This window comes from Mesoplodon densirostris, chromosome 9 (genome assembly GCF_025265405.1).
Source record: "Mesoplodon densirostris isolate mMesDen1 chromosome 9, mMesDen1 primary haplotype, whole genome shotgun sequence".
Classification (NCBI taxonomy): domain Eukaryota; kingdom Metazoa; phylum Chordata; class Mammalia; order Artiodactyla; family Ziphiidae; genus Mesoplodon; species Mesoplodon densirostris.
This window is the reverse complement of record NC_082669.1, coordinates 105,172,285-105,199,325: the sequence shown is the minus strand read 5'-3', so window position 1 is coordinate 105,199,325 and position 27,041 is coordinate 105,172,285. Positions and strand designations below refer to the sequence as shown.

The window sequence follows — 27,041 nt, the reverse complement described above, 5'->3', positions numbered from 1 at the left end:
AATTGGACAAATGCTAATGGATTGATGAATCTGTGTCACAATATATTGGTGCTCAAGCAACATACAAATCTTTTACTTCACATATGTGTGTGTGTGATGAACACAAAACACAATAATACAAGTATTATGCAAAATGAAATATCTAATGTAAAGAGGAAAACATGGGTTGACATTCAGAAGTGTTTTTATTTTTCTGCCCAGCTAAACTGATCTACACAGAAATTCTTACCAATTTTAATGAATAAGTGTTGCACTGGATTGCATAATGTTTCCCCCAAATTCATAATCACCCAGCAACTCAAAATGTGGCCTTATTTGGAAATAGGGTCTTTGCAGATGTAATTAGTTCCTTTAAGATGAGGTCATACTGAATTGGAGTAGATCCTGAATCCAATGACTGGTGTCCTTGTAAAAAGGTCATGTGAAGACACAGAGACATAGACACACAGAGGGAAGACGGCCACGTGAAGGCAGAGGCAGGCATTGGAATAATGTGGCAACACTGGGCAGGGAACACCAAGAACTGCTAGCAACCACCAGATGCTAGCGGAGAGGCATGGGATGGTTCCTCTCTCGGAGCCTCCAGAAGGAACCAACTCTGCTAACACCTTAATTTCAGACTTATGCTCTCTAGAAACATGAGAGAATAAACCTCTGTTGTCTTAAGCTACACAGTTTGTGGTATTTTGTTACGACAGCCCTGGGAACCTAATATACATACACCTGGCAGCATCTCTTGCCTAGGCAGCACGGGAGCTATGGCAGTTAGTCTGTGGTCCTTAGGAGGGAATATTCCCATTGGCACAGCATGAAAAGGACAAAACACTGTCCTCCTTCTAAGTGTACTTGGCACCTCTTGATCTATTTTCCCCCCTGGCTGGCACTTATTTTCCACCAGGATTTGCATTGGGTAACATATATATATATATATATATATATATATATATATATATATATATATATATATATATATATATATATATATATATAGGCTTTACTAATTATTCATCCAAATTGAAAGCGCATATAAAAATTACCTTGGTTTGTGTGTATCCTGGTTTGCCAAGGTGCTGACCTTACTTGTATGAAGACTCTGGTTAAAAGCTAATTTAGTATTTGTCATCAGAAAATGCTCACTGCTTTAATCAATGCACCATGTAGGGACTTTGTAAGATGCATGTTTGAGTGCTTCAGACATAAATGATTTTTTAAAGTTATTAGACTGAGACCTCTCCCTTCTGCTTCATGCAGTCCCTTGGGTACAGAGTAAGAAGATTAGCATCAGTGCTTTGGGAGGAAGCTTACTGAGTCAGAAGACATTGGGAATATCATTAAGTTTTAAAAATAACAGCATGCACTTATTTCAACTAAACTTGAGGGAGAACCAAATGTAGAGGGAGCAGAATGATTTTAAATGAGTCTAAATTCATTGAAATTGGAATTCATATTATCATCAAGACAAGTCAGGAAACAAAAACAGCAGAAGTCCTAAAGGCTTAAAAGCAGTGGCCTGGAAATAAACTTCTCCCTCCACCTGGAAAAGAGTGAACTTCTTATTTTCAACCTTGAGAAGCATCTAACTTCTCAGGTGACAGAGTAACCATGGAAGGACTGCAGAGAAGAAAGATGACAAATACAAGAGGAATTACAGTAGGTACGCACTCCCGCAGAAGCAGCCTCATACTGATGTTTTTCCTTCTCTAGTTCTTCTGGCAAACTTTGAAGTACAAACCCATTCCTTAACCTGCAGGTATAAGACAGATCTCAGACAAACCCCCTAAAGGTTTTCTAAAAAGATGAGAGAATTCATTTCTTTTCCCTAGGAGTGATCAAAGCCTAGTATCTCCTTGCTGGACCCTGGAATACACAGGATTGCTGTTATTAAGGGGGCAAAAGGGGAGTGTATCTGAGGGACACTTCCCCTCTCAAAGATCTGTGATTCCCTTCCCACTGAAAACTCAAACAAAGCCCTTGAGGCAGTAGCTCACTAAATGGAAAAAAAAGAAAAAAAGAAATAGAAGGTCACCTTCTACGAGGCCACTCAAGTCTGGATTCCAGTGTAGGTAAGTTTAACTCATCGATTAACTTTGGAAAAGTTGTCCATAACAAATATGTTTAACACATCTTTTTCTTATTATAAACATGTATATTTTTCTTGTAAAAGACATAAGTATATTTTGCATTCTTCATACATAGATATATGAAAAATAATGGGATCTGGACATTGGTTAGGAAAATGACCTGGTTAGAGGAATGACCAGTCATAAATTTTTGATAGTACAGACAGCTTCCATGATGATTAAATTATTGTTTTCCAAACTAAGAAAAAAAAATTAGAGACTGCTATTTAAAAAAATAAATGTTTAAAAAAGGACAAAGGAGAAAACTAAGAAGCAGATGTTTTGGTTCTTATACTCTGTACCATCCAATATGGGAGCCAGTAGTCATGCTACTTAAATTCAAATTCAAATGAATGAAAATTAAACACAGCTTAGTTCTCAGTTGTCTTAGCTACATTTCAAGTGCTCAGTAACCACATGTGGCTAGTGGCTGGAGCAGATCTAGAACACTGACATCTTTGTATAAAGTTTTATCTTACTTTATGTTGCCAATTTATCATTTACTCTACTGGCGTCTATTGGTATAAAGGTTAATCCAGTTTCCCAAAGTGTAGGATTATATTCCCCCCAGAGAGGTTTGTAACCTAGAAAAGTCAGCATCCTATTTAGCTTCAAGCATTTTTCCTTCATGTCTTGTGACTGCCAAGGCCCAGGCTTGATGGGAAATCTCATGATAGCACTAACTCAACATTTTACAAAGCTACTTGAAATGATTATAGAACACATCGTCATACTTTAAACCACACATGTACCAAAATGTTCATTGCAGCTCTATTTACAATAGCCCGGAGATGGAAACAACCTAAGTGTCCATCATCGGATGAATGGATAAAGAACATGTGGCACATATATACAATGGAATATTACTCAGCCATAAAAAGAAACGAAGTTGAGCTATTTGTAATGAGGTGGATAGATCTAGAGTCTGTCATACAGAGTGAACTAAGTCAGAAAGAGAAAGACAAATACCGTATGCTAACACATGTATATGGAATTTAAGAAAAAAAAAAGTCATGAAGAACCTAGGGGTAAGACAGGAATAAAGACACAGACCTACTAGAGAATGGACTTGAGGATATGGGGAGGGGGAAGGGTAAGCTGTGACAAAGTGAGAGAGAGGCATGGACATATATACACTACCAAACGTAAGGTAGATAGCTAGTGGGAAGCAGCCGCATAGCACAGGGAGATCAGCTCGGTGGTTTGTGACCACCTAGAGGGGTGGGATAGGGAGGGTGGGAGGGAGGGAGACGCAAGAGGGAAGAGATATGGGAATATATGTATGTAGAGCTGATTCACTTTGTTATAAAGCAGAAACTAACACACCATTGTAAAGCAATTATACTCCAATAAAGATGTAAAAAAAAAAAAAAAAGAGTCAGCAGACCATGTGCCTTTTGACAAGCTGCTTTCGCCCTTCACTGTGGATTCTCAAGTAACTTTATGGACAGTGCTGGTTTTAAAATGGCTATTTTTAAGGAAAGCCATCTCAAAAATAACATGCATGTCTATATAGCATAATGAGAATGAAAAAAAAAAAGACAGGGTTGGCTTTAAAAACTACTCAGAAAAACAGATAAATAGAAGACAATTCAACAGAAGTATGGGCACAGTTCTTGAACAAACCCTTCAAAAAGAGGGTATACAAATTACAGTAAGCATAACCTCCTCAAAAATCAGGAAAATGTTCACTAACACTAAACTGCATATAATGAACAAACACCAGAATGGCTAAAACTTTCAAACGTTCATTTCTAAATGTCTGAATTTGTGGCGCAACTAGGAACCCTAGTACGTTGGTTTTGACAGTCTAAATTGATAAAACCACTTTAGGAAATTTTTCCCATTATTAACAAAGTTAATCATACAGGGCTTCCCTGGTGGCGCACTGGTTGAGAGTCCGCCTGCCGATGCAGGGGACACGGGTTTGTGCCCCGGTTCGGGAGGATCCCACATGCCGTGGAGCGGCTGGGCCCGTGAGCCATGGCCGCTGAGCCTGCGCGTCCAGAGCCTGTGCTCCGCAATGGGAGAGGCCACAACAGTGAGAAGCCCGCGTACCACAAAACAAACAAGCAAAAACCATGTATCCTAATTTGGTATTACCCATTCCTACCTCTATACCTATGAAAAACGTTCATAGCAATTCTACTGAAATAACCAAAAACTGGAAACAACTCAATGTTTATCAACACGAAATGAATACATTATTGTAGAATAGGCATGCAATAGAATAATATTATTCATGAAAATAAACAAATACCACAAATAACAACATGGGTAATTTCACAAATATTTTGAACAAAAGAAGTCAGAGGGGAAATAATGTATATTTATCATTTCATTTGTATGAGATTTTAAAATTAAAAAAATGACCCTAATCTATGGGGATAAAACCCAGGTGAATATTTACCTTTAAGAAGTAGTAGTTACTGGGAGGGGGATTGATGGGTGCCTCTGAGGTGTCAATATAATTGACTTATCAACCTGATGAAGGTCACATGGGATTCACTTTGTTAGAATTTAGGAGCGGGAAAACAGGAGTGGTGGTGAGCTCTTGTCATACCACCAGGATGTCTGGTTTCCCTTTCAGCTCTGTCACTTAGGCTGTGTGCCTTTGGGAAAATTTTAACCCTCATTATTTGTATCCTAATAAATACTACTACTGGATTAATTGCTCCACTTTCTCTCTTACCATGTTTTTCTTATTTACTGTCATAGTCTTAACATTTAGCATATTTCATGACCCATGGAAACTGCTCAATAAATAATGATTAATAAAATAAATTATATACATCATGTTTCCATGGAGAATATTACTTATTTTTCATTTACTGAAAACTGAACATGCTCCTTAGAAGATATGTCATGCAGACAAAAACATTTTGCTTTGGCCTTCCCACCACGATGCTGAAAGCTAGAATATGTATGAACACAGAGTTCTGTGCCCATGAATACCCAGACCACATAGTAGAAAGGCTCCCAGTTTATGTTGAGGGTCATTTTAGGCTTCTGAAAAGTTAAATCTTCTTCCTGAATATCTACATTCTCCTGAAGAACTAAATCTGTCTCTCTACTCATTATATTTGCTACTATAAAGTGATGACCAAATAAAAGAAACACCTATAGAATTTATTAAATGATCTCTTCGGCCCTTTTTTAGTAACCAGCCCAGTTTTCACATAACAGTATTGCCCATGAATAAATATGATTTGGTCATCATTACAGGTACTAAATGCATACAAAGGTGAAAGCTTTATATACTTTTTATTATAAACTACAAAATGTTTGGTTAATTTTTAAAAGCTTGCCCAATAGGACATTTGCATTTTCTGATTACAGTTAAGCTTTTGTTGCTATGGGTCTACAGCAAGGGGTAGGGGAGAGTCTAATAGGAAACTCCTTGCATGAAGCTGATCTCCTGATTCCCTGCCCTATCTGGATCCAGCATCCCTCCTCCCCCAGCAATTAGAACAGGAAGAAAAACTTCCCAGGAGGAGATGACTATTTTACCAGATACTTCATATTCTAAAGCTAGTGTCTGGGGGAATTCCCTGGCAGTCCAGTGGTTAGAACTCAGTGCTTTCATTGCTAAGGGCGCATGTTCAATCCCTGGTTGGGGAATTAAGATCCTGCAAGCCGTGAGGCGCAGCCACATAAAATAAAGCCAGTGTTTGCAGACTGAATGTGTAGTACCTAGTGGCCTCAAAAAGCCTCAAATAATCTTTAAAGTAATTCTGTGTTAGTACTGCCTTCACAGAAGCAAATAAGATCCATCTTCTCCAGAAGAAGCCACCATCAACCTTCACCTAAAAGAAGTTCCACAGATAAAGTTTTGAAGAAACTGAGGTCACAGTTCAAGAAGATGGATGAGCTAAAGTTAAGGACAAGAAGGATAGGCAGATAAGAATGCTAAGAAGCAGCAGGAAGAAAGGAAAGAATTAAGAGGAGGAGGAGGGAGAGGAGGAGAAAACAAGCACCACCAGCAAAACCGGCTGAAACAACAGAGCAGAATGACAATCCCTAAAACTCCATATATTGGAATCATTAGACATAGATATAATGTATTTAAAAAATACAAAAGGGTAATCAAAAACACGATTAAAGGAAAAGAAACTTTTTAGGTGACTGAGTAAGTTTTAAAAAGGAACCAATAAAACTTTAAGACATACAAAATATAATTGACCTTAAAACTCAGTGGTTGGCTTTAAAATAACAAAAGGTATATATATAATTAAAGAGAACCAGAAGGAAGTTCTTAAGACTGTTTTCAAATCCATCACAGAGTCAAAAAGATGAATAAGAGTATAAGTTTCTGTTTTTTAAGTATTTCATAAGACTCCAAGCAACCTTATGAATAAACTTTGCTGTTTTAGTCTACTGAACAGAAATCATTTCCCAAGTCCTCTACTTAGGTGTCCTTAAGATATTCTTATATGTGTGTTTGTGTCAAAATGTAAATATATATTTATAACGTACAAACAACCTTATATATCATTTATATAAAGAAACATTGCAATTTACTGTCAGAGAAAGCAACTAATATTCAATAATTCAAAATAACAAAATGACTAATTAAATGAAGATGACAAAATCCACCACAAATTTCGACAGTACGGTACTCACAGTAAGAGCAGCCGTAGACCTCAATTCTGAGCCCAATGCGGCCTTCTCCGTTCCAATCCAGAGGCACGAGGCGCACGTAGCGGGCGATTACTGGATGCTGTAAATCATGCCGAACCACACTATCGGAGTTGACGTTGCCAGGAAATGCCTGAAAAAGAAACGGGATTCGAAAATTAGGGGAAAATACTTTAGAAAAAACCATGTTCTCTATGTCCTGCAATAAACATAAGTTTTCTTATCCAGTGAGGGATTTCATATTCTCTAAACCATAAACAATTTGAAAAAAGCTTCTATATGTTCTTTATTTGAAAACAAGTCCAATTTTAAATGGGAACGAGGCCAAAGTTTCCATGGGTCCTTTCATATGTGGACATGCACACATATGTTAAAAGAATGAAACACTGTGGCACGCACTGTAGTATCCAGTAAACATTTAAATTACGAGTTCTATTATTTCACATTTAAACTACACAATAAGCAATTTTTCACAGAATCCAACTGTATTTCTTGCTTTTTAAAAATCTCCTCTATGTTACCTTCCCAGGCCATCATTACAAATTTGAAAATTTTTTCAACATCAGCTCGGTAAAAAGAGCAATTGAATATGTTGTGCAGAGGCTGGGCACTTCTACCTTTTATTAGCATGAATATATATGAGTGGATCAGAAACATGTTGATTTCATTTTTCTTATTTATAGAAGATTCTGTCAAGAATCATTTGCCATGAATCTTTTTTTATGTTGAAAGTTCATATTGTCTATATTTTCTCAGCAGAGAACAAATGGATTTTCTTTGGGCATGGCTATCATTCATCAGCAAACATTTATAAAACATTTACTGCATAGTAAGTATAAAGCAAGATAATATGGGGGGCACAGGGATAGGGAAAGCCATAGATGCCACACTCAAAAAGAATCTAATAAGAATTTAATAATAGGAAAAATGTCAGTATAAAATTACAATTTAAAGCAAGGACGATTTAAATCAAGAGACCATGATATTTTAGAGTATGTCAAATAAATGAGAAGTATATGTGTGAACTGTTTTAAACATGAGCCGCTTAATTTCATATACACATTCTAGCTGTCCCTACCTTAGATAACTTTAGTTTTTGGAAAGCTATATTCTACATGAGATCCTCTTCTATATTTGTTTAAATAATCTCCTAAACATTGAAATAAAAATTTTAAAAAGAACACTGAACTTTTTTAGTCACGAAAAGATACAACATAAACACTATATTACATTGCTATTCTGTTATATTCTTGACCTAAGGTTTTGAATTTGCTTCTATATAAAATCATGAGTTTCATCTTTTTGAAATATCTCTTTTATAACAACTTTTAAGAGTTATAAAATTAATAAGAGACAAGTAAAGATGCTTTTAATAAAAAAGTACGTAGCAGCTTTGAAACGGAAGGCTCTGGTTTAATTGCACACAAATATCACAAAGGTATACTTGTGGTATAAAGTTGGTTACCCAGTGCTCATTCTCCAGTCATACTCCTGGCCTCCAAAATACAAAATGTATAGTGTAAGACCTAGTAATACAGGGAGCATACTGAAATATTTCCTCAAGATTTAAACTATTTTATAGAACATAAGATGGTTCCAACAATCTGCATCGTGGGTAATAGTCTATAACATGTACAATTTCATGCTTTGGAAACTGGGATCCTTTTTAGTAATGATTTTTGTTGTGTTCTCCTTGGTTTTCCTCAAGCTACATACTACCACTGCCTTTTCAAAATAGCCACACCCACTTCAATCCTTCATTGGACAAAACCATTTGAGCTTCAGGTCTTAAATTTCATCACTTAAATAGACATCTTCTTTGCATCTTGTTGACAACATTTGATTAAGGAAAATAGTAAAAAGTTTTTTTTTTCTTTTTAGGTATTTTTCTAACCAGCTTTTAGTCTTACAAAGAAGCCACAAATCTAACTATTTTATTAAACCATGGCTGAATTTTAATATCACAATTGGTTGTTCTGTCTTCGAAAGCAATACCAATGAGAATCCCTGACTAAAATCACCCGAATTAAATCCTTGATGGCAGATAGGTTAATCTAAATATTATGTTTTTTTAAAAAAAATATTTATTTAATTTATTTATTTTTGGCTGTGTTGGGTTTTCGTTGCTGTGCGGGCTTTCTCTAGTTGCAGTGAGCGGGGCCTACTCTCTGTTGCAGTGCGCGGGCTTCTCATTGCGGTGGCTTCTCATGTTGTGGAGCACGGGCTCTAGGTGCACGGGATTCAGTAGTTGTGGCACACGGGCTCAGTAGTTGCGGCTCACAGGCTCTAGAGCGCAGGCTCAGTAGTTGTGGCGCACAAGCTTAGCTGCTCCACAGCATGTGGGATCCTCCCGGACCAGGGCTCGAACCCGTGTCCCCTGCATTGGCAGGAGGATTCTTAACCACTGTGTCACCAGGGAAGCCCTAAATATTATCTTAAATAATATTCAACAAAAGCCACCAAACAATTTTAACTTAAGGATCAACTATATGCTTAACATGGTGCTAGGTGGTATATGAATATTAACAACAACAAAGACAGCAAGTAACTTTCTTGGAACCCTGCTTCTGAGACATCTGTAGCCTTATGAGGCCTGAAAGAAGACAAATACTCCTCTGCGTTTCTCCTCTACTCTCAGTGCTTTATTTCTGACACCAGATGTAGGGGTTTTCCCACATGTCACATGATTCTTTATGGACACCAGCTGGCGTCCCATAATTTAACTTAATTCTAATACTATCTATCTGGAGATAGATTCAGATCCCACAGGTTAAGGGCTCAGTCCCACAAGATGACCCCCACTTCAGATGCCCATCTCAAGTCCAGTTTGTCACCTATGCTTCTGACAGACCATACGACAGAGGTTCCCACGACCACCTCCTTAGATTCAATCACTTGCTGCACAGCTCACAGGACTCAGGAAAACAGTTTACGTACTAGATTACCAGTTTATTATGAAGGATGTAACTCAGGAACAGCCACATGGAAGGGATGCATAGAGCAAGGTGGCTGCGAAGGGGTGCTGAGCCCTCTCCACATGTACCACCCTCCCGGCACCTACACTTACCAAGCTTTCTGAACTCCTGAACTTCTGGATTTGTATGGTGGCTGCAGGATGCAGGCATGATGATTAAGTCATTGGCCACTGGTGACTGAACTCAATCTCCTGCCCCTCTCTCCTTCCCAGAGGTCAGGATGAGGCTGCAAATTCCAACTCTCTAATCACACGGTTGGTTCCCCTGTTAACCAGCCCCATCTTACAGTTACCTAGGGGCTTTCCAAAAATCACCTCATTGACATGAACTCAGGTGTGGTTGAAAGGAACTTGTTATCCATAAAAAAGACACATTTCAGCTTTATTGCACTTATCACTTAGGAAGTCCCAAGGGTTTTAGAAGCTGTGTGATAGAAAACATGGATCAAGACAGAAGAAATATATTTCTTATTATAAGTCATGATGTCACAGCCCTTACTGCAAAAGGCAGCATCAAAAGGAAGTACAGAAGTGCGTGGCATAGCTAGTAATTTCCATAGTACTTGGAATTCTATGAAAACTATGTAATCAAGAAAACTACAGAAAGAGATAGACCTCAGCTGGGTCGGAGGGCAGACTGGTGTGCAGGAGGTAGGAAGGGAGTAGGACACAGGAGAGAACAGGAAAAGGCTGGCATAAACAAGGAGCTCAGATCTAGGGCTAGAGATACCCAGAGTTAAGTTGTAATTGTGCTGAAATGTTGTTCTTTAGGGGTACCTTCTCCAGACCTCAGTTCTTTTCATTCCTTCTCCCTGTGTCTGTCCCCCCCAAAAAGAGTTGACTAGCTTATCTGGAAAATCTACTTTAGAACTAAAATTGTGGACTCTGAAAACATGAACTAAGGTATATTCAGGAATAAGTCATAAGGACATAAGTCTGATTGGAAGGAAGTGTTTATATTGGAAAATCGTGAATGTTTTAACAAGTTCTGTCTGATTATGGACGAAAGAACGTAGCATACATTTCTTTTTTTTTAGATGACAGAATGAGAGCCATATTCAGGAGATCCCAGGTGGTGGGAGATCATCGTGGGGGCAGAAAGATTAGCAACAAACAGTTAAGAGTCGATGCCACATGGTGGTAAGGAAAAGTAAGAAAATAAGAGAGATACATTTCAAAAGAAGAAGTAACAACATTTTGAGAGAAGGGAGTAAGAGCAAAGATACAGAGCAACCTACTCCCAGGTATGAACATATTGGCATTGGTGACAGAAAGAGGGAAGGAGGGTAAGACAGTAGACATCCATTCCTTCCTTCCCCAGCAAACTCTGCTCTTTAAGTAACAGCAACCAGATTTTCTTTAAAATTTCTTTAAACATTATCCAGACTTCACTCTTAAACTACCTGATCCAGGAGAGGCAGATGCCTCTCTCTGACACCAGGGGTGGGCACCTAACTCAATGAGGCTCAATTTTAGCACTTCTGCTGGAATAATTCATTCATATATTCATTCATTGATCCTCCACTTATTCATTCACTCAGGAAATATCTGAGAGTCTTTTATGCACCAGATACTGTTCAAATCACTGGGGAGACAGGGGTGAACAATACAGAGTTTCAGTTCACATTTATATGATTAAAGTACATAGTATGGCAGTACAGAGTGGAACAGATAATAAATAAAATACAATTAATATATTTACAATAGCTAGGACATGGAAGCAACCTAAATGTCCATGACAGAGGAATGGATAAAGAAGATATGTACAATGGACTATTACTCAGCCATAAAAAAGAATGATATAATGCCACGTGCAGCAACATGGGCGGACCTAGAGATTGTCATACTGAGCAAGTAAGTCAGACAGAGAAAGAAAAATATCATATACTGCTTATATGTAGGATCTAAAAAAATGTACAAATGAACTTATTTACAAAACAGAAATAGAGTCACAGATGTAGGAAAGAAACTTATGGTTACCAGGGAGGTAAGGGGGGAGGGATAAATTGGGAGATTGGGATTGACATATACACACTACTATATAAAAGATAGATAACTGATAAGGACCTACTGTATAGCATAGGGAACTCTTCTCAACACTCTGTAATGACCTATATGAGAAAAGGATCTAAAAGAGTGGATATATGCGTATATATAACTGATTCACTTTGCCGTACAGCAGAAACTAACAACATTTTAAATCAACTATACTCCAACAAAAATTTTAAAAAATAATATACAATGAATATGTATATATATTGAATATACTGTTATATAATATGTATATATTGTCATATATTAGAGGCATGCCTCATTTTTCTGCTTCACAGATATTGTTTTGTTTTCTTTTTCTTTCTTTTTTTTACACATATTGAAGGTTTATGGCAACACTGACTGCAGCAAGCCTATTGGCACCATTTTTCCAACAGCCTTGCTCACTTTATGTCTCTGCGTCACATTTTGGTAATTCTTGTAACATTTCAAACGTTTTCATGATTATTATACTCGTCATGGTGATCTGTGATCAGTGATCTTTGATGTTACTACCACAATTGTTTTGGGGTGCCATGAACCATACCCACATAAGATCGTGAACTTAATCTAGAAATGCTGTGTGTGTTCTGACTGCCCCACTGACTGGCCATTCCTCCATCCCTTTTCCTCTCTTTGGGCCTCCTGACTCCCTGAGATAGAGCAATACTGAAATCAGGCCAACTCATAAATCTAAGTGTTTAAATGAAAGGAAGAGTCAACTGATGCAGCAAACGTCATCGCTGACCTGTTTTAAGGAAGTGTCACGGCCGACCCAGCCTTCAACGATCACCACCCTGATCAGTCAGCAGACGTCCACGTGGAGGCAGGACCCTCCACCAGCAAAAAGACGGCAACTCCCTGAGGGCTCAGATGATGGCTCACATTGTTTAGCAATGAAGTATTTTTAAATTAAGATATGCCCATTGTTTTTAGACATAATGGTATTGCATACTAACTAGACCACAGTATAGTATAAACCTAACTTCTACACTGCTTTACTGGGAAACCAAAAATGTCATGTGACTCACTGTATTGCGATATTCTCTTTATTGTGGCGATCTGGAACTGAACACACAATATCTCCCAGGTATGCTTTTATATATATATATATATATATATATATATATATATATATATATATATATACACACACACACACATATATGTATACATATATATACATATATATGTGTGTGTGTGTATATATATATATATATATATATAAATATAAATATAATTACATATACTGTATACACAAAGGCCAGAAATGCAAACATCTTGAGTATACTTTGCATGTTCTGAGGACAGTAAGGAAGCCAGAGTTTATGGAGCACAGTGAGGAAGCAAGGAGGGCCTGCAGGCCATGATAATGTTGTCAGTTTCATTTTAATTGGGCTGGAAGGAAATCCATGGCAGAGTTTTAAGCAAAAAAGTCACATAATTTAATTTTAAAGACTGGGGCCAGTAAAATCCCCCTCTCCAAATAAAGCAAAGTTCCTAGGAAAATAGAAGACTATATCATAACATAAAACCTAGGATACTGGTGGATGGAATAATCTGGTGACATGTGCTCCAGAGGAGTGGGGTTGTTTATGGAAAAGGTAGGAATGCTGGAGTGGATGTGAGTGCTGGAGGGGAGCGACAGGACACTTCTTGTATCCTGGATCCCAAATGTGTGACATATGTGGAGAAAACAAAACAATATACAGAACCACTAGGAAAGAAAGTGCTCCGTCCACTGAGCTCCTGTTGGCCACTGTATTATAAAGGGATGGATGTCAGAGAAAGACAAAGTAGGCCCATCTGTGATGACTTCATCTCAGCATCTAAATTCAGAGCTTGCTGAAGAAAGCCTGCAGTCTTTTTGATTATTTGACCTGTGTTCTCATTTGTTTGCTTTTTAGGAAACTGAAAGAATATCGACTAATACAAAGATATTTAAAGGGAAAGATAATTAGTGAAGACTTAAATATATTGCATTTGAGACTTCTCCATCAGATTGAAAGGTCACAGAAAATTTGAGATGTTTAGGATAGCTTTTCAGAAAGGGTAACATTTATTATTTATGAACAAATGCAGGGCATATGGTATTCAGAATTCACAGCATCAGTAGACTGTGTTTTTTGCACTTCTTTTCATTTCCAAGCATATTGAGATTTAAGACAGTACCCTAAATTGAAGTTTAAAACATTTCAAAAGAATGGTGTAGGTGTTACCAATCATTGTCTTGAATATAAAGGTGTAAATAGATGTGAAATGTCTCATCAATAGCAGTATTTGGAAAAGTTAAGAAAAGTAGAAGGAGGTGTAGCCATTGATTTTATAAAAGCAACATCTAATATTTATATATCACTTTATTATTTAAGGCATTCTAGTACACTCTGTATTGTTTGTGCCTCATAGGAAATTCTAAGTTTGGAAGGGATGCTATTTTTTCAAATCGGTAAACTCAGGTTCTGAGAAATTAGAGGACTTACTGGATGTCGAATAGCTAGTCTGGGCAAACCAGGGCAAAGTAACAAGAGCATCCACTCCCACACTGACCTTTGTTTGAGAATCAAATTTTCAGCTGGGAATAAAGCTTTTTCTATTTAATAGGCACAACACATTTTATTTTTGATATTTGATGTTACCTATTTGAATATCAAATTTAAAGTTTGATAGATAATTTTTATCCTACCACATTTTGGATGTACACTTGATTTCCAGCCCACTTATTAGCATATTTTGCCTGCATCCTTTACTTTTCTCAGCATTTTTATTTCCATGAATTTTGACAACATTAATATATTCTTTTCTCATGCATTTTCCCCAAAGATGCTCCTACTGTGATCATTAGCCAAAGCTCCTCTGCAAATTTTAATACGAGCAATTAAAAAGTTTGAATGAGAGTGTTTATTATGAAAAGAAAGGCAGGTTTGCTATAGTGCAAATACTATTTAAGTAGTAATAGCTACATTGCCATACGGTTTGAAAAGAACATTTTTTTCCCCACATCATTTGACTCTCACACTCACTTGCACTTTTTCACATAAATGTAAAAACAAAAGAAAGGAAAAAACAAGGTAAGATATACAGCTGATTTTTACAAAACCTTTATGATTTGTATATCTGTATCAAAAATTGAAAAATTACAAAGGAATTTGAATCTTTCTTGAATAGAACACTATCCTTTAAAATTCAACCTTCATTTAGACAAATGTCACACAAAATGTATGCTTTGTGGACACATGGAAGCACCAGCCAAATTCAGCACTGTAAGACTGAAAATCAATTTACATAAGCTTGTGAATTACATGTCACTGCTACTAAATCTCCCATACTGGCTGTGATTTGTATACACGCTTAGAAGGATTTTTTTCTTTCTTTTTCTTTTTTGTTTTTTACTCACATAGCATTTATGTAATTCGCCAAGCTTTATGCTTAGTAAAACTGAGAACAATATAACGTAATGCTAAACTTATGGTGCTCGTTCTGAGTTACTGTCTTATAAATTATCAAAATATACAGCCAAGAGAGCTTTTTTTTAAAAAAAATTGAGTTGTTCAGAAAGCTCACTGCAGAATAATCTAAGTATCACTGAAGTTTTAATAACTGAAAATTTCCCACCATGTGCACTAAATATTTCTTCTAGTTCAAACAATAATTCTGATGGCCTAAGAGAGGAGAGGCAGACTTTTTCTGTAAAGTACCAAATAGTAAATATTTGCGGCTTAGCAGACTGCATACCTTTCAGACCCAGATTCTCCTTCTTCTTCCTTTTTTTTTTTTTTTTTTTTTTTTTTTTGCGGTACGCGGGCCTCTCACTGTTGTGGCCTCTCCCGCTGCGGAGCACAGGCTCCGGACGCACACGCTCAGCAGCCATGGCTCACGGGTCCAGCTGCTCCGTGGCACGTGGGATCTTCCTGGACTGGGGCACGAACCCGTGTCCCCTGCATCGGCAGGCGGACTCTCAACCACTGCGCCACCAGGGAAGCCCTTTCCTTTTAATTTTTAACAACACTTGAAAAATGTAAAAACCATCTTAGTTCACAGACATTAAAAGAACAGGCATGGACCAGAGTTAGCCCATGGGCTAGAGTTTGCCAACCCCTGGTCTAAGACAATCTTTCAAATTAATAAATCCTCCCTCAGATAGGAAGCCAAATCTAAAATCATCAGGAGACTTTTGAGCCACTTGGCATTTAAAAACCAACAAACTTTGGGAAAGCATTTTGTCAACCCTTGAAGCATATGATTTATCAGACTGGAGGAAAATATATAGGGATTTAGAAGGATGTTATGTATAATGCAGGAAGTAACATTTTCCCTCAAATTCATTATTATGCGGTTTGAAGTGTAACTTAGAAAGTATTTTATGAAGGGAATAAATATATTTAGTCTTCACTAAAACCTCACCATTTCAGAAACCTAAAATAAGGGATTGCAAGCTCAAGGTTTTGCTTAAGACTGAAAAATATGTCTAAAACACCCAGCTCCTGTATAAGTAAGCCTATAGGAGGAGCTTTTAGTGCTACAACAAGTCTCATAAATGGCAACTTATGTGAGAAAAACAACACACGAATACTTCTTAAAGTGAGAGATCTTATTTTCTTAAGACAGAAAATGCCGCTGCTGCCATAGAAACACATATTGAGTCCTTAATTTGATGTCATAAACCTGTGATCATTCTAATTACTTTTCTTTCAGTGTAATTTTATTTCTTGCTGGATTTTAAATTTTATTGTCCTCATGCCATCAATTCATATCAAAAGGTAGAAACGGATTTTCTACTGTGCAACCATGATTGGAGTCTCCAAGCCTCAGTTATACTTCCTGCCGAGGCAGAAAGAAAAGAAGTACCTTCATAAAGTACTACATGTTACCGCCCCACTCTGGCCTCTTCACCTGATCCCTCTTGTCATCCTCCTGATCGGGCTGTACAAACACATCCTGCAGCACTCAGCTTACATAAGCTTCTGGAGCAAGTCCCTTCCCTGACACTCACTCCTCAAACACCCACCGTTTTGCAGGGAGCCTCATAGCATCCTATACTTTTCTTTCCCTTCATTCAATTGTCATAACTTCATTATGTTTGTGATCATCCACCTAATCACTGTTTCAGAAGTATGTAAGTCAGCATGGAGGCTTGTGATCAAACCTCTGGTCCGCCGCTATTCTGCTGCCCCTAGCACAGTGGTTGGTGTTTAGTGAGTATCAGTTTACTGCCCGGTTAAATGAATAAATAAAAGTGTTCATTCCCAAACTCCCACCTGTTTACATTTCATAACTCTTATTTTGGGATGTACCAAAAACTAGTTCAAAAATATTTATAGTTAATAAACCATAGGTTAGATAATATCCTACAGGAAAAAAATAGAGCATGCTTGTCTGATTCGACAAGACACTAGGTTAATAAAACAAGTTTTCCCAGAGTTATGGGGATGTCATTATCAATATATAAAGTGTCTGGGAATTCCAGAGATCATGGGGGAAAAACAGGAAACAGTCATGCAAAAATCACATCAAAATCAGGGGAGAAATGCTAGGATCAATGTGAAAATGAACACACATATACACACACACACAAACCCGACCATCAAATCTCTATGTTCACTTCTGTAATGCACTTGAACTCTGCTAAAAGCATATTCCTTAGATTGCTAAACCACAGCAAATATGTTGGGGGAAAAATGCCAAAATATTTTATCTACATATAAGCAGCAATATTCTCTCTGGGCGCTTCTGCTGACTCAGATATTTCTTTTCCTTTTTGTGTTATGAACAGATTTTAGAATTATCTTACTAGAAGAACCATTTATCAATTAAAAATTATGATGTAAAACAGTCATTTTAACTTAAAAAATCAATAAGGCAAATATCTTTAAAAATCTAGCTCTTTCATCGATCTTTCCCTTTATGTTTTATGGGAATCACATGGTGATGGTGCTCTATAGGTTTCATCCTTTGCTCAGATGCTCTCAGCACACTCAAAAGGTAGATCCAGTCTTTTGGATGGCTTCATTGTCTCCCATAGCTTACTCCCATGGGATCTTGGGTTCCTCTCTCCCTCCTTCCCTTTCTTTTGTCCTTTTCTTTGTCCTTCTTGTCCTCCCTCCTTCCCTCTTTCTCTCCCTCCGTCTTCTCTCTTCTTCCCTCCCTCTCTCCTTCCCTCCAGCGGTTTAATGTACTACATGAGCCTTTCTTGCTCACATTTCAGTCCAGCATGGAAAGAAGAGACACAGGGACTCTGCCCCACATAGTCAATCAGGGACCCAAGCTCACCATGTTTGGTTCTCATCATTAACCTCTGGTTCTCAAGGCCACCAAAGCAACAGAAGAAAAAGCATGGAGAAATGTACAGGGGTGGGGCTTATATTCAGATTTAGAAGTAGAGGGTATCACTTCTATATACATTCCACGAGTCATGTATCTTTCTGGCTTTAGCCTTCATGTGGAAGAGGTTGGGGAATGCAGCAGAAAAATGGAACAGGTTTGATAAACACATAACATTGTCTCTGCCATGGAGAGGTTTCACAATGCTCATGCATTTTTGAAATTCTATGCTTATCTATATCCTAGCACTTATTATACTGAATAGTAAAATTATATAAGATCATTTGTTGGTCTCCCAACAAACTGCAGACAACATAGGCAGCAACACGGCTTTTTAAAAAAATTGAGGTATAATTTACACACAGTAAATTGCAAAGATCTTCAGTGAAGAGTTTACTCAGTTTTGAGAAATATTCATCTATGCAATTCCCTCCCCCATCATGATATAAATAGTTCTAATAACTCGGAAACCTCCCTTTTCAATCTCCTCAATCAGCACTCTTCTTAGTTGACACCACTCCCTACCCTATGTAACCACTTTTTCAATTTCCATCACCACAGATTAACTTTGCCTTTTCTTGTACTTATGAAAGGGATCAAACATCACTTTCACTCAGAATGACGTTAAGATCCCCCATGCTTTTATATGTATCCATAGCTTATTTCTTTTTTTTTTTTTTTTCTTTTTGCGGTATGCGGGCCTCTCACTGTTGTGGCCTCTCCCGTTGCGGAGCACAGGCTCCGGATGCGCAGGCCCAGCGGCCATGGCTCACGGGCCCAGCCGCTCCGCGGCATATGGGATCCTCCCAGACCGGGGCACGAACCCGTATCCCCTGCATCGGCAGGCGGACTCTCAACCACTGCGCCACCAGGGAGGCCCATAGCTTATTTCTTTTTATTGCTGAGTAGTATTTCATTGTATAATATACCACAGTTTGTTTATCCATTCTTCTGTTGACAGACTCCAGGGAGGTCTTCCATTTCATATGAATGAAATTACTATGAGTATTTGTGTAAATGCCTAGGAGCAGAATTTCTGAGCCCTAGAGTAGATGCATGATTATTTTTTAAGAAATTGCTAAACTTCTTTTTAGTGGTTATAGCAGCAATCATGTATTTTAAATTAATACAGCAGAGAAATCTGCTGTATATTCTATATAACCTAAATTCATTATTTTACGCATTCATTTTCTCTCAAAACGTGCCTACATTTTTTTCATCGTCCTACATGTCAAACCATAAGGATGAAAATCATTAGATAAATGCTATCAACTGGCTTTTATTCTAATACTTGAAATAAATATATATATACAAAGTAAAAAAAAAACACACACAAAAGCAATGTCATCAAGCTTAACAATGTTAAAGTACAACACAACTGACAGAAATTTGGAGATGGAAAAGTTTGAGAGAATGGAGAAGAAAGGACCTGGTGAATATCTGTGTCCTTCAAGTAAGGAGCCAAAAGATATTACCAAAGTTTGACAGAACAGCAAACCCACTTGTAAGTGTATTATCAGAAGTAACAAAACTAACAAAAAAAATTTAAAATATTTGAAAAAAAAATCGATATAATTCCTAAAAACAGGCCAGGTATGGGGGAAAGTAGGTTAGCTAATTACAAATTGATCTATCAAGAATCAGTAGTCATTAGGTAATTTCTAAGTTGATAAGTGAACAAAGTGCTATATAAGTGTATAGGGAGAATGTAACCAGGGATGGGGAGATATTGGGAAGAGAACTTTTGCTTTTTAAATTAAATTCTTTCTGTACTACTTGATTAAAAATATTTATCCATATACTATTTTGATAAAAATAAACCACAAAAAATATTTTTTGGAGGGTTGTGTCTAAAACTTTGGCTTTCAGATTTTTGGCAAACTACGCAGATGGAGACACAGGCAGTTGTGAGATTCATCTTGCCTGTAAAAATAATATCTAACCAGTTGCTTGGTGAAGCATTAAGACTCCTGGTACTGAGCCCAGAAAGAGATTTCTCAGATGAGTCCGATGTAAAAGGAACCATGCTACACAATGAACAAAGTGTTCTACAACAACTGTATGAGATGATAGCAACAAATCTCATAGGGAGGGTCTTACAGTTTCTAAATGCCAAAACACAATGGTAACCCAAACTTCTAAGGCAGGTATTCAGCTCTCTGCTGAACTGACTTAATCTAGAAACGGTTCAGGGTCTCTAGAGGAAAGAATGGATTGCATTGCCTCCAGTTTACCCTCCATAAACACTGCTTTTCTCAAGTATTAAATGTTTCAGTGGCAATGAATTTGACAATATACTTGGAGGTACCCAGAGTACATCTCATTCTAAATGTGGAACCAAATGTGTTCATAAGCATAAAATCAATAAAACAATCAAGTTTTATTTAGGGTGAGGGTCAGAGTTAGCAAAGTAAATTACCAACGTTAAATTGTGTCTTTTCAAAATGTGAAATTCTTCATTTGGATAGCTTCATGCCACGGAATACTAATAATTTTGACTCTAAATGTATTCTCTATTTGCACATTAATAATGACTTTATTCTTTCTCAATAGAATATACTTATGCATCCTACCATTTTTATATTCTATAGCAAAATTAATACCTGGTAATGTTTCTTTGAAATACAGAGAAAGAACCAAAATAACTAACACTTCCTGGGTCTATAAAAACTAATTTTTTTCAATATATTTGAATCTTACCTTTTATAGGGAACCCCCCCAGCATTTTACATTATATTCCTCCACTTTTACTGGTCCTAGTTTTCTGCTCCTTTTCTTTACAAAATTTCTCAAATAAATGGGCTGTGCTCTGCATGTCCCTCTTTCTCTATGCTCTCGTTAAGTTTTCAGCAATTTTTTTTTTTTTTTTTTTTTTTTTGCGGTACGCGCGCCTCTCACTGTTGTGGCCTCTCCTGTTGCGGAACACAGGCTCCGGACGCGCAGGCTCAGCGGCCATGGCTCATGGGCACAGCCGCTCTGCGGCATGTGGGATCTTCCTGGACCGGGGCACGAACCCGTGTCCCCTGCATCAGCAGGCGGACTCTCAACCACTGCGCCCCCAGGGAAGCCCAAGTTTTCAGCAATTTGCTAACTGCTATCTTTTCTTTTGAAACAGAAACCAGAAAGATCACTGATAATGGCCCAGTACATTTTTTCTTGGTTTTTCAATTTTTCTTCAACGTCCTCTACGATTAGTCATCTACTCCTTGAATCTCTCTTATTCAGGGACAGTTCCATTTTGCACACTTCATTTGGTCTCAGATTACTTCTCCATCTAACTGGATATTTTTAATCTCTCTGTGGACTATTAAAGATCTTGTTGTTCTCCTTACCCTTCCACAAGTGAGATCATCCACTTTCACGCCTTCAGACTTATATTCTACGAGGACATTTTGCTGTCAGTCTGTTTCCTCCACTACCCAGATTTTATTTTCTATCCTCATGGGAGCCTGAGTAATGATGAAGCTAGCTGTTACAGACTGGATTACTCAGGCTCCGTTACTGTCGGGCAGCTGATTCTATTCCACCAATGGGGCACATCAGCAAATCATCAACTCTTCTCAGGCAGCCTGTCTCCCGGGGGGCCTACCTTCCACTGGTCTTTCATAACACTCTTTCCTCCCTTTGTTCTAAGCCCCAGGAATGGTAACGGCTTCCCTGGGCTTCCAATTCATAAGTGTCTCATCATCCCTTCTTCACTCCCTTAAACCTGGTCACACTTAACCGTCCCTTCACTACATTCTATTTAGGTAAACCCTTTTGTATGTGCTATCTGCTTCTGATCAGAACACTGACTAGTACATGAGTACAAAATTCCTATTATAATCTCTCAATAACTTTATCTCCAAAGTCCTTAGAGTATATCCAGTTGAAAATATCTGTGCAGAATTCTGATTTTCCAATATCCCAATTTCCCTAAACTCTTTGGTTCTATTAACTTTACTTTCCTCTGTGCTTTTCATTATCAAATTCTAGTTAGTGTTCTTCATATCCATTTATTTTTCATTCCAGGGTTAGGCTCTTTTAATTGTTTCCTACCTGAGATTATATAATTTCCCAGTTTTTTCTCCCACTTTCCATCTTATTCTTCTACAATGCAAAATATGGTACTAATCATGTCAAGGCCTCTGACTAAAAAACTGGGGGGAGTCCCTACTTTTTACTAAATAAAATTCAAATGGAAGGTGCTATTAAAAACTACCTTGTGGGCCTCCCTGGTGGTGCAGTGGTTGAGAATCCGTCTGCTCATGCAGGGGACACGGGTTCGAGCCCTGGTCTGGGAGGATCCCACATGCCGCGGAGCAACTAGGCCTGTGAGCCACAACTGCTGAGCCTGCGTGTGTGGAGCCTGTGCTCCACGACGAGAGGCTGCGATAGTGAGAGGCCCACGCACTGCGATGAAGAGTGGCCCCCGCTTGCCACAACTAGAGAAAGCCCTCACACAGAAACGAAGACCCAACAGAGCAAAAATAAATTAATAAATTAATAAACTCCTACCCCCAACATCTTAAAAAAAAAAAAACTACCTTGCTACGATCACACAATACTTGGAAGTTACTTGTCCTATCAAGCAAAGTTGTCTCCTAATTTAAAAGATTTTGTTACAATATTATACTATAAAATTAATACAATTAGGCATTTTAAAAAACACACTTTAAAATATGCTAATGAGTAATAACTGAAGTCTAACAATTTGAACTCCTCTTTTTTGTTGGCTCACACAGACCATTCTCTCTTATACTAAAATAGATACAGAAGGCAAAAATCATGCATAAGTAAAATTTATTTTAGTTGCAAGATACTCAGATTATTCTTACTGTTTGTATCTTCTCACAAGAATAATTAAGTTAATAGCACTTTGATGTAAAAATATTTTTATTTAGCAAGAACCAAAAAAGAGGATTAATGAGACATTCAGTTTAAGGTGCCAATGGCCATGTAAATTGCCCAAAATTGTTTACTGTTTCATGTGTACCTTTGTTTTCTTTTTTGAATTTCATAATCTATAGGTAATGGCCATCTCTAAAGAAAATATCTATAGTTTAAAGAAAATTTTCAAAGTAGGCTGAAGTAGTTGATCAGATAGCATTATCTAATTTAAAGAGTACAGTAACCACCTGATAAATTTAGTAATTTTATTTCAGATGAGAAAAAAAAAAGAAAAGAAGAGACAAGCTATTTAAAGAGAGATTTTTCTACTTACAATAGCCAGGACATAGAAGCAACATAAATGTCCACCAACAGAGGAATGGATAAAAAAGATGTGGTACATATATATAATGGAATATTACTCAGCCATAAAAAGGAATGAAATAATGCCATTTGTATAGGGTTGGCCAAAAAGTTCATTCGGGTTTTTCCATAACATCTTACAGAAAAACCCGAATGAACATTTTGGCCAACCCAATAGCAACATGGATGGACCTAAAGACTGTCATACTGAGTGAAGTAAGTTTTTTTCCTTTTCTTTGCTCCATTTCCTATTTTCCGCATACTGTTTGCTGACACTGCCATCCTCCTAATCCTCCAGCCCAGAATCTTCTGTCACATCTGTACCTTTTCCTCCCATACTCACGTCCACAATGTCCTGAGTGCTGGTGGTCCTGTCTGTCCAGTAATGGGTCTTCCACGTGTGTGGCTATTGTACTTTTTCAAACTCATCCTCCCCGACATCTCTCTGAATGTTCTTTCTGCCTCCAGTCTCCCTCTCCTAAAATTTACTTGATATACTAGCTGAAGAGGGATCTTTCTAAATTACAATCTCATTCTATGAGAATCTAATTACTTAACCCGAAGTATAGATACAGGTTGCCTTTGTTCACATGTTGCCAACTCAATAAATTGAAAAGAATAATTTGTACAGTTATCACCCTTTGGTTTGTTTATAGGATGCTAAATGATTCACTTAACAGATTCTTTTCAACAAATTAACAGAATTGACTTTGCTGAACAAATATGTTTGCTATATTGGCGTCATGCATATACAACCATTGAGCTCTTTTTAGTTAGAACCTGAGAAAAGTAGCCAGTTAGAGCTCCTGACTTACAGAAAATCTATACTGCAGTTTCCATCTTTAATTCTTTCTTTTCTAATGAAAGATGACCCATATCTTGTGCAATGAGATGACTGTTTCTAGAGCCTGACTATACTCCCGTGTATATATGAAAATTTTATTTGCTTCCTGAATTGAATAATTTAAAACTTCAACTAAATGATCACCACTTGAATTCTGAACACATTTTCCTCAACGAAGGGGATGGGGGGGAACTAAGGGGATTGTCTCCAGCTCCGCCCCATTGACTGCATATGCAAATGAGGAAACCAAGTGTGAAGAAAACACTTAGGGAGTGTTGAGCTTTTTTACAATTTTACTGTGAAACCCAAAGAGCTTTGAAACCAGGAGGACTCAGTTACATCTCTAGTGACGATGAAGGGATTCAAAAAGCAGCTGGAAGCAAACATGAGTTCTGCAGAGGGCAGAAGCCTAGAAGTCATAGCAGGTGAGCAGCAGTCACAGGGTGGCAGCTTCTAGCAGAGTGGACTTAGTGTGGGAGATAAGCTCTGGTCTATGAATGCAACAGATTAGTGGCTCCTAGGAGTAAGGGAGGATATGGGGTGAAAGGGGAGTAGGTGTGGCTATAAAAAGATAAACTGAGGGATCCTTGAGGTAATGGAAATATTCTGTATCCTTACCATACCAATGTCAATATCTTGGTTTGGATTACTATACTATAAATTTGTAAGATGTCACCATTCGGGAAAACTGGATAAAAAGGGGACATGAGATATTTCTATATTATTTCTCACAAATACAGGTAAATCTATAATTATCTTAAAATAGAACTTTAATTTATTAAAGATTATATGCTAAGCATCGTGTCTCCTTGAGCTATCAAAATTGGTGTCTTAGAGATTTATTGTTTTGCCTCAAAATAATATAAATTTTTTTTTTTTTTTTTTTTTTTGGATGTACAGCATGGATTGTGGGACCTCAGTTCCCTGACCAGGGATTGAATCCAGCCATGGCAGTGAAAGCCCAGAATCCTAACCACTAGGCCACCAGGGAACTCCCTCAAAATAATATAAAATTTTAAAACAAACGTTGGCACATGTACAGGGAGAGTAACAGGAAATCATAAATTCCCTCTTCAGAAGTTGAAAGTATTAGTTGCTTTCCTCATGTTCATCTCAACCTATTTCCTCTTTTAATATCCTCAAAGTAGAATAAACTCACAAGGATCTGAATACTTCATTCTTCTATGCAAAAATCATCATAAGGCAAGGAACCCAGGTCCCTGAACTACAACAGCCAGGCATCTGGTAAGTTTGTTTAAACTGTCTCTACAAGTGACCGTAAGTTATAATTAATGGTTTTCAGTTCAACAGATAACAAATCGGTGGACTCTACCATAACAAGTAGGATCACTGAATACCAAATACGTACACCGAGTATAATTAATGCCAAATGACCATCACTATGATGTTTGATGAATAAAGTTCTGTGATTAGAAAAAAAAAAACATAAGACTTAAGAAGAGTCCTTTATCTGATGGTTTTCCAACTTGAAGAAAAACATTTGGGCAAAATTCCACAAAAATGATACTCAAATGACAAATGATTGTTGTAGATATTTTGTTATGGATAGAATAGTAAGTAGTTTATTATGTGTTTGCTTGGTGCAAACGTGTTAACAAAATCCAGATTTTGATGTTTATGTTAATGATGAAGAAGTAGAAAAAATGTACAATTTATAATTTATGTGTGTAGACAATCCTAAGCACTTCTGCACAGTGAAAATCTAGGCCATTGGGGGAAATTTTGCAATAAAATAAGTATATGGGAAAGTGGCTTTAACATAATCGATTTATGGCGATTTTCTAAGGAAGGTGGGAGCCTGTCCAAATTTGTATTTCTAGAATAGTGGCCTTGTTACAACTGAGGACAGATCTAGGAGTCATTGTAGATTATTCTTGGCCGGCAATGGCTCACTTAGCTCTCACAGGGAAGCCAGAAGGAGGAAATGAAATGGGAAGCTTTATCCCCCTGCAGTAAAAGACAATGTTTCTATGGGATATTATTTGTAATTCTGGTCACCAAACTGCAACAATGAAATAACAGAACTCTGGAAGGTCTAGACAGGGAAGCTGAAATGGTCAAAAGAAAACAGAATCTTCCCTATGTGAATAAGGGAACTTAAAAATATTAATCACAATACAAAAAGATAAAAAGAGGAGAACACAGGTTTGCACAGCCATACTCAATGTATTCATTAATACATCAGTGTCAATTGTCTGAGGATCCTTAATGCTGTGCTGGAGAGTTCTTTCCTCAATCCTCTACAAGTCAAAAATTCATCTATGTTTGATGAAGGCAAATAAGATACTGCTATCAAACTCTCAAAGGATATAAAGCCTAGGAGAATAACAAAATATTATATGCCTGAGGCAATATTTGAAGATAAAAAACCACAAAGAGAAGCAAAATATAATAAGTTCATGTCTAGTAAACAGAAGTGTAAATATTTTAATTAAAGTGAATTAAACAAGTAGGAGGAAGGACAGAGATGTTTTAAGAGCCTGTTGACTGGAAAAGCCATGAGGTGTTTCTTGACCTCAATTCACTGTGAGTTATCACATGTTCAATCAGATGTGAACTGTGACACATGACAATACTACTTTTTTTTTTTTTTTTTTTTTTTTCTTTTTGCGGTATGTGGGCCTCTCACTGTTGTGGCCTCTCCCGTTGCGGAGCACAGGCTCCGGATGCGCAGGCCCAGCGGCCATGGCTCACGGGCCCAGCCGCTCCGCGGCATATGGGATCCTCCCAGACCGGGGCACGAACCCGTATCCCCTGCATCGGCAGGCGGACTCTTAACCACTTGCGCCACCAGGGAGGCCCGACAATACTACTTTGACTTCAGAATGAATTGCTAGAAATAAGATATCCACGCCAAGGGAAA

General features: G+C 37.6%; 1 protein-coding gene across 1 annotated transcript in view; it reads right to left on the bottom strand.

Moving 5' to 3' along the window:
• Window positions 1-27,041, bottom strand: part of CNTNAP2 (contactin associated protein 2) — a 1,481,544-nt gene that overhangs the window by 1,237,608 nt on the left and 216,895 nt on the right. The window contains exon 6 of the mRNA XM_060107754.1: window positions 6,744-6,891. Within this exon, the coding sequence (XP_059963737.1) occupies window positions 6,744-6,891 (148 nt within the window). The remainder of the gene's footprint in view (window positions 1-6,743; window positions 6,892-27,041) is intronic.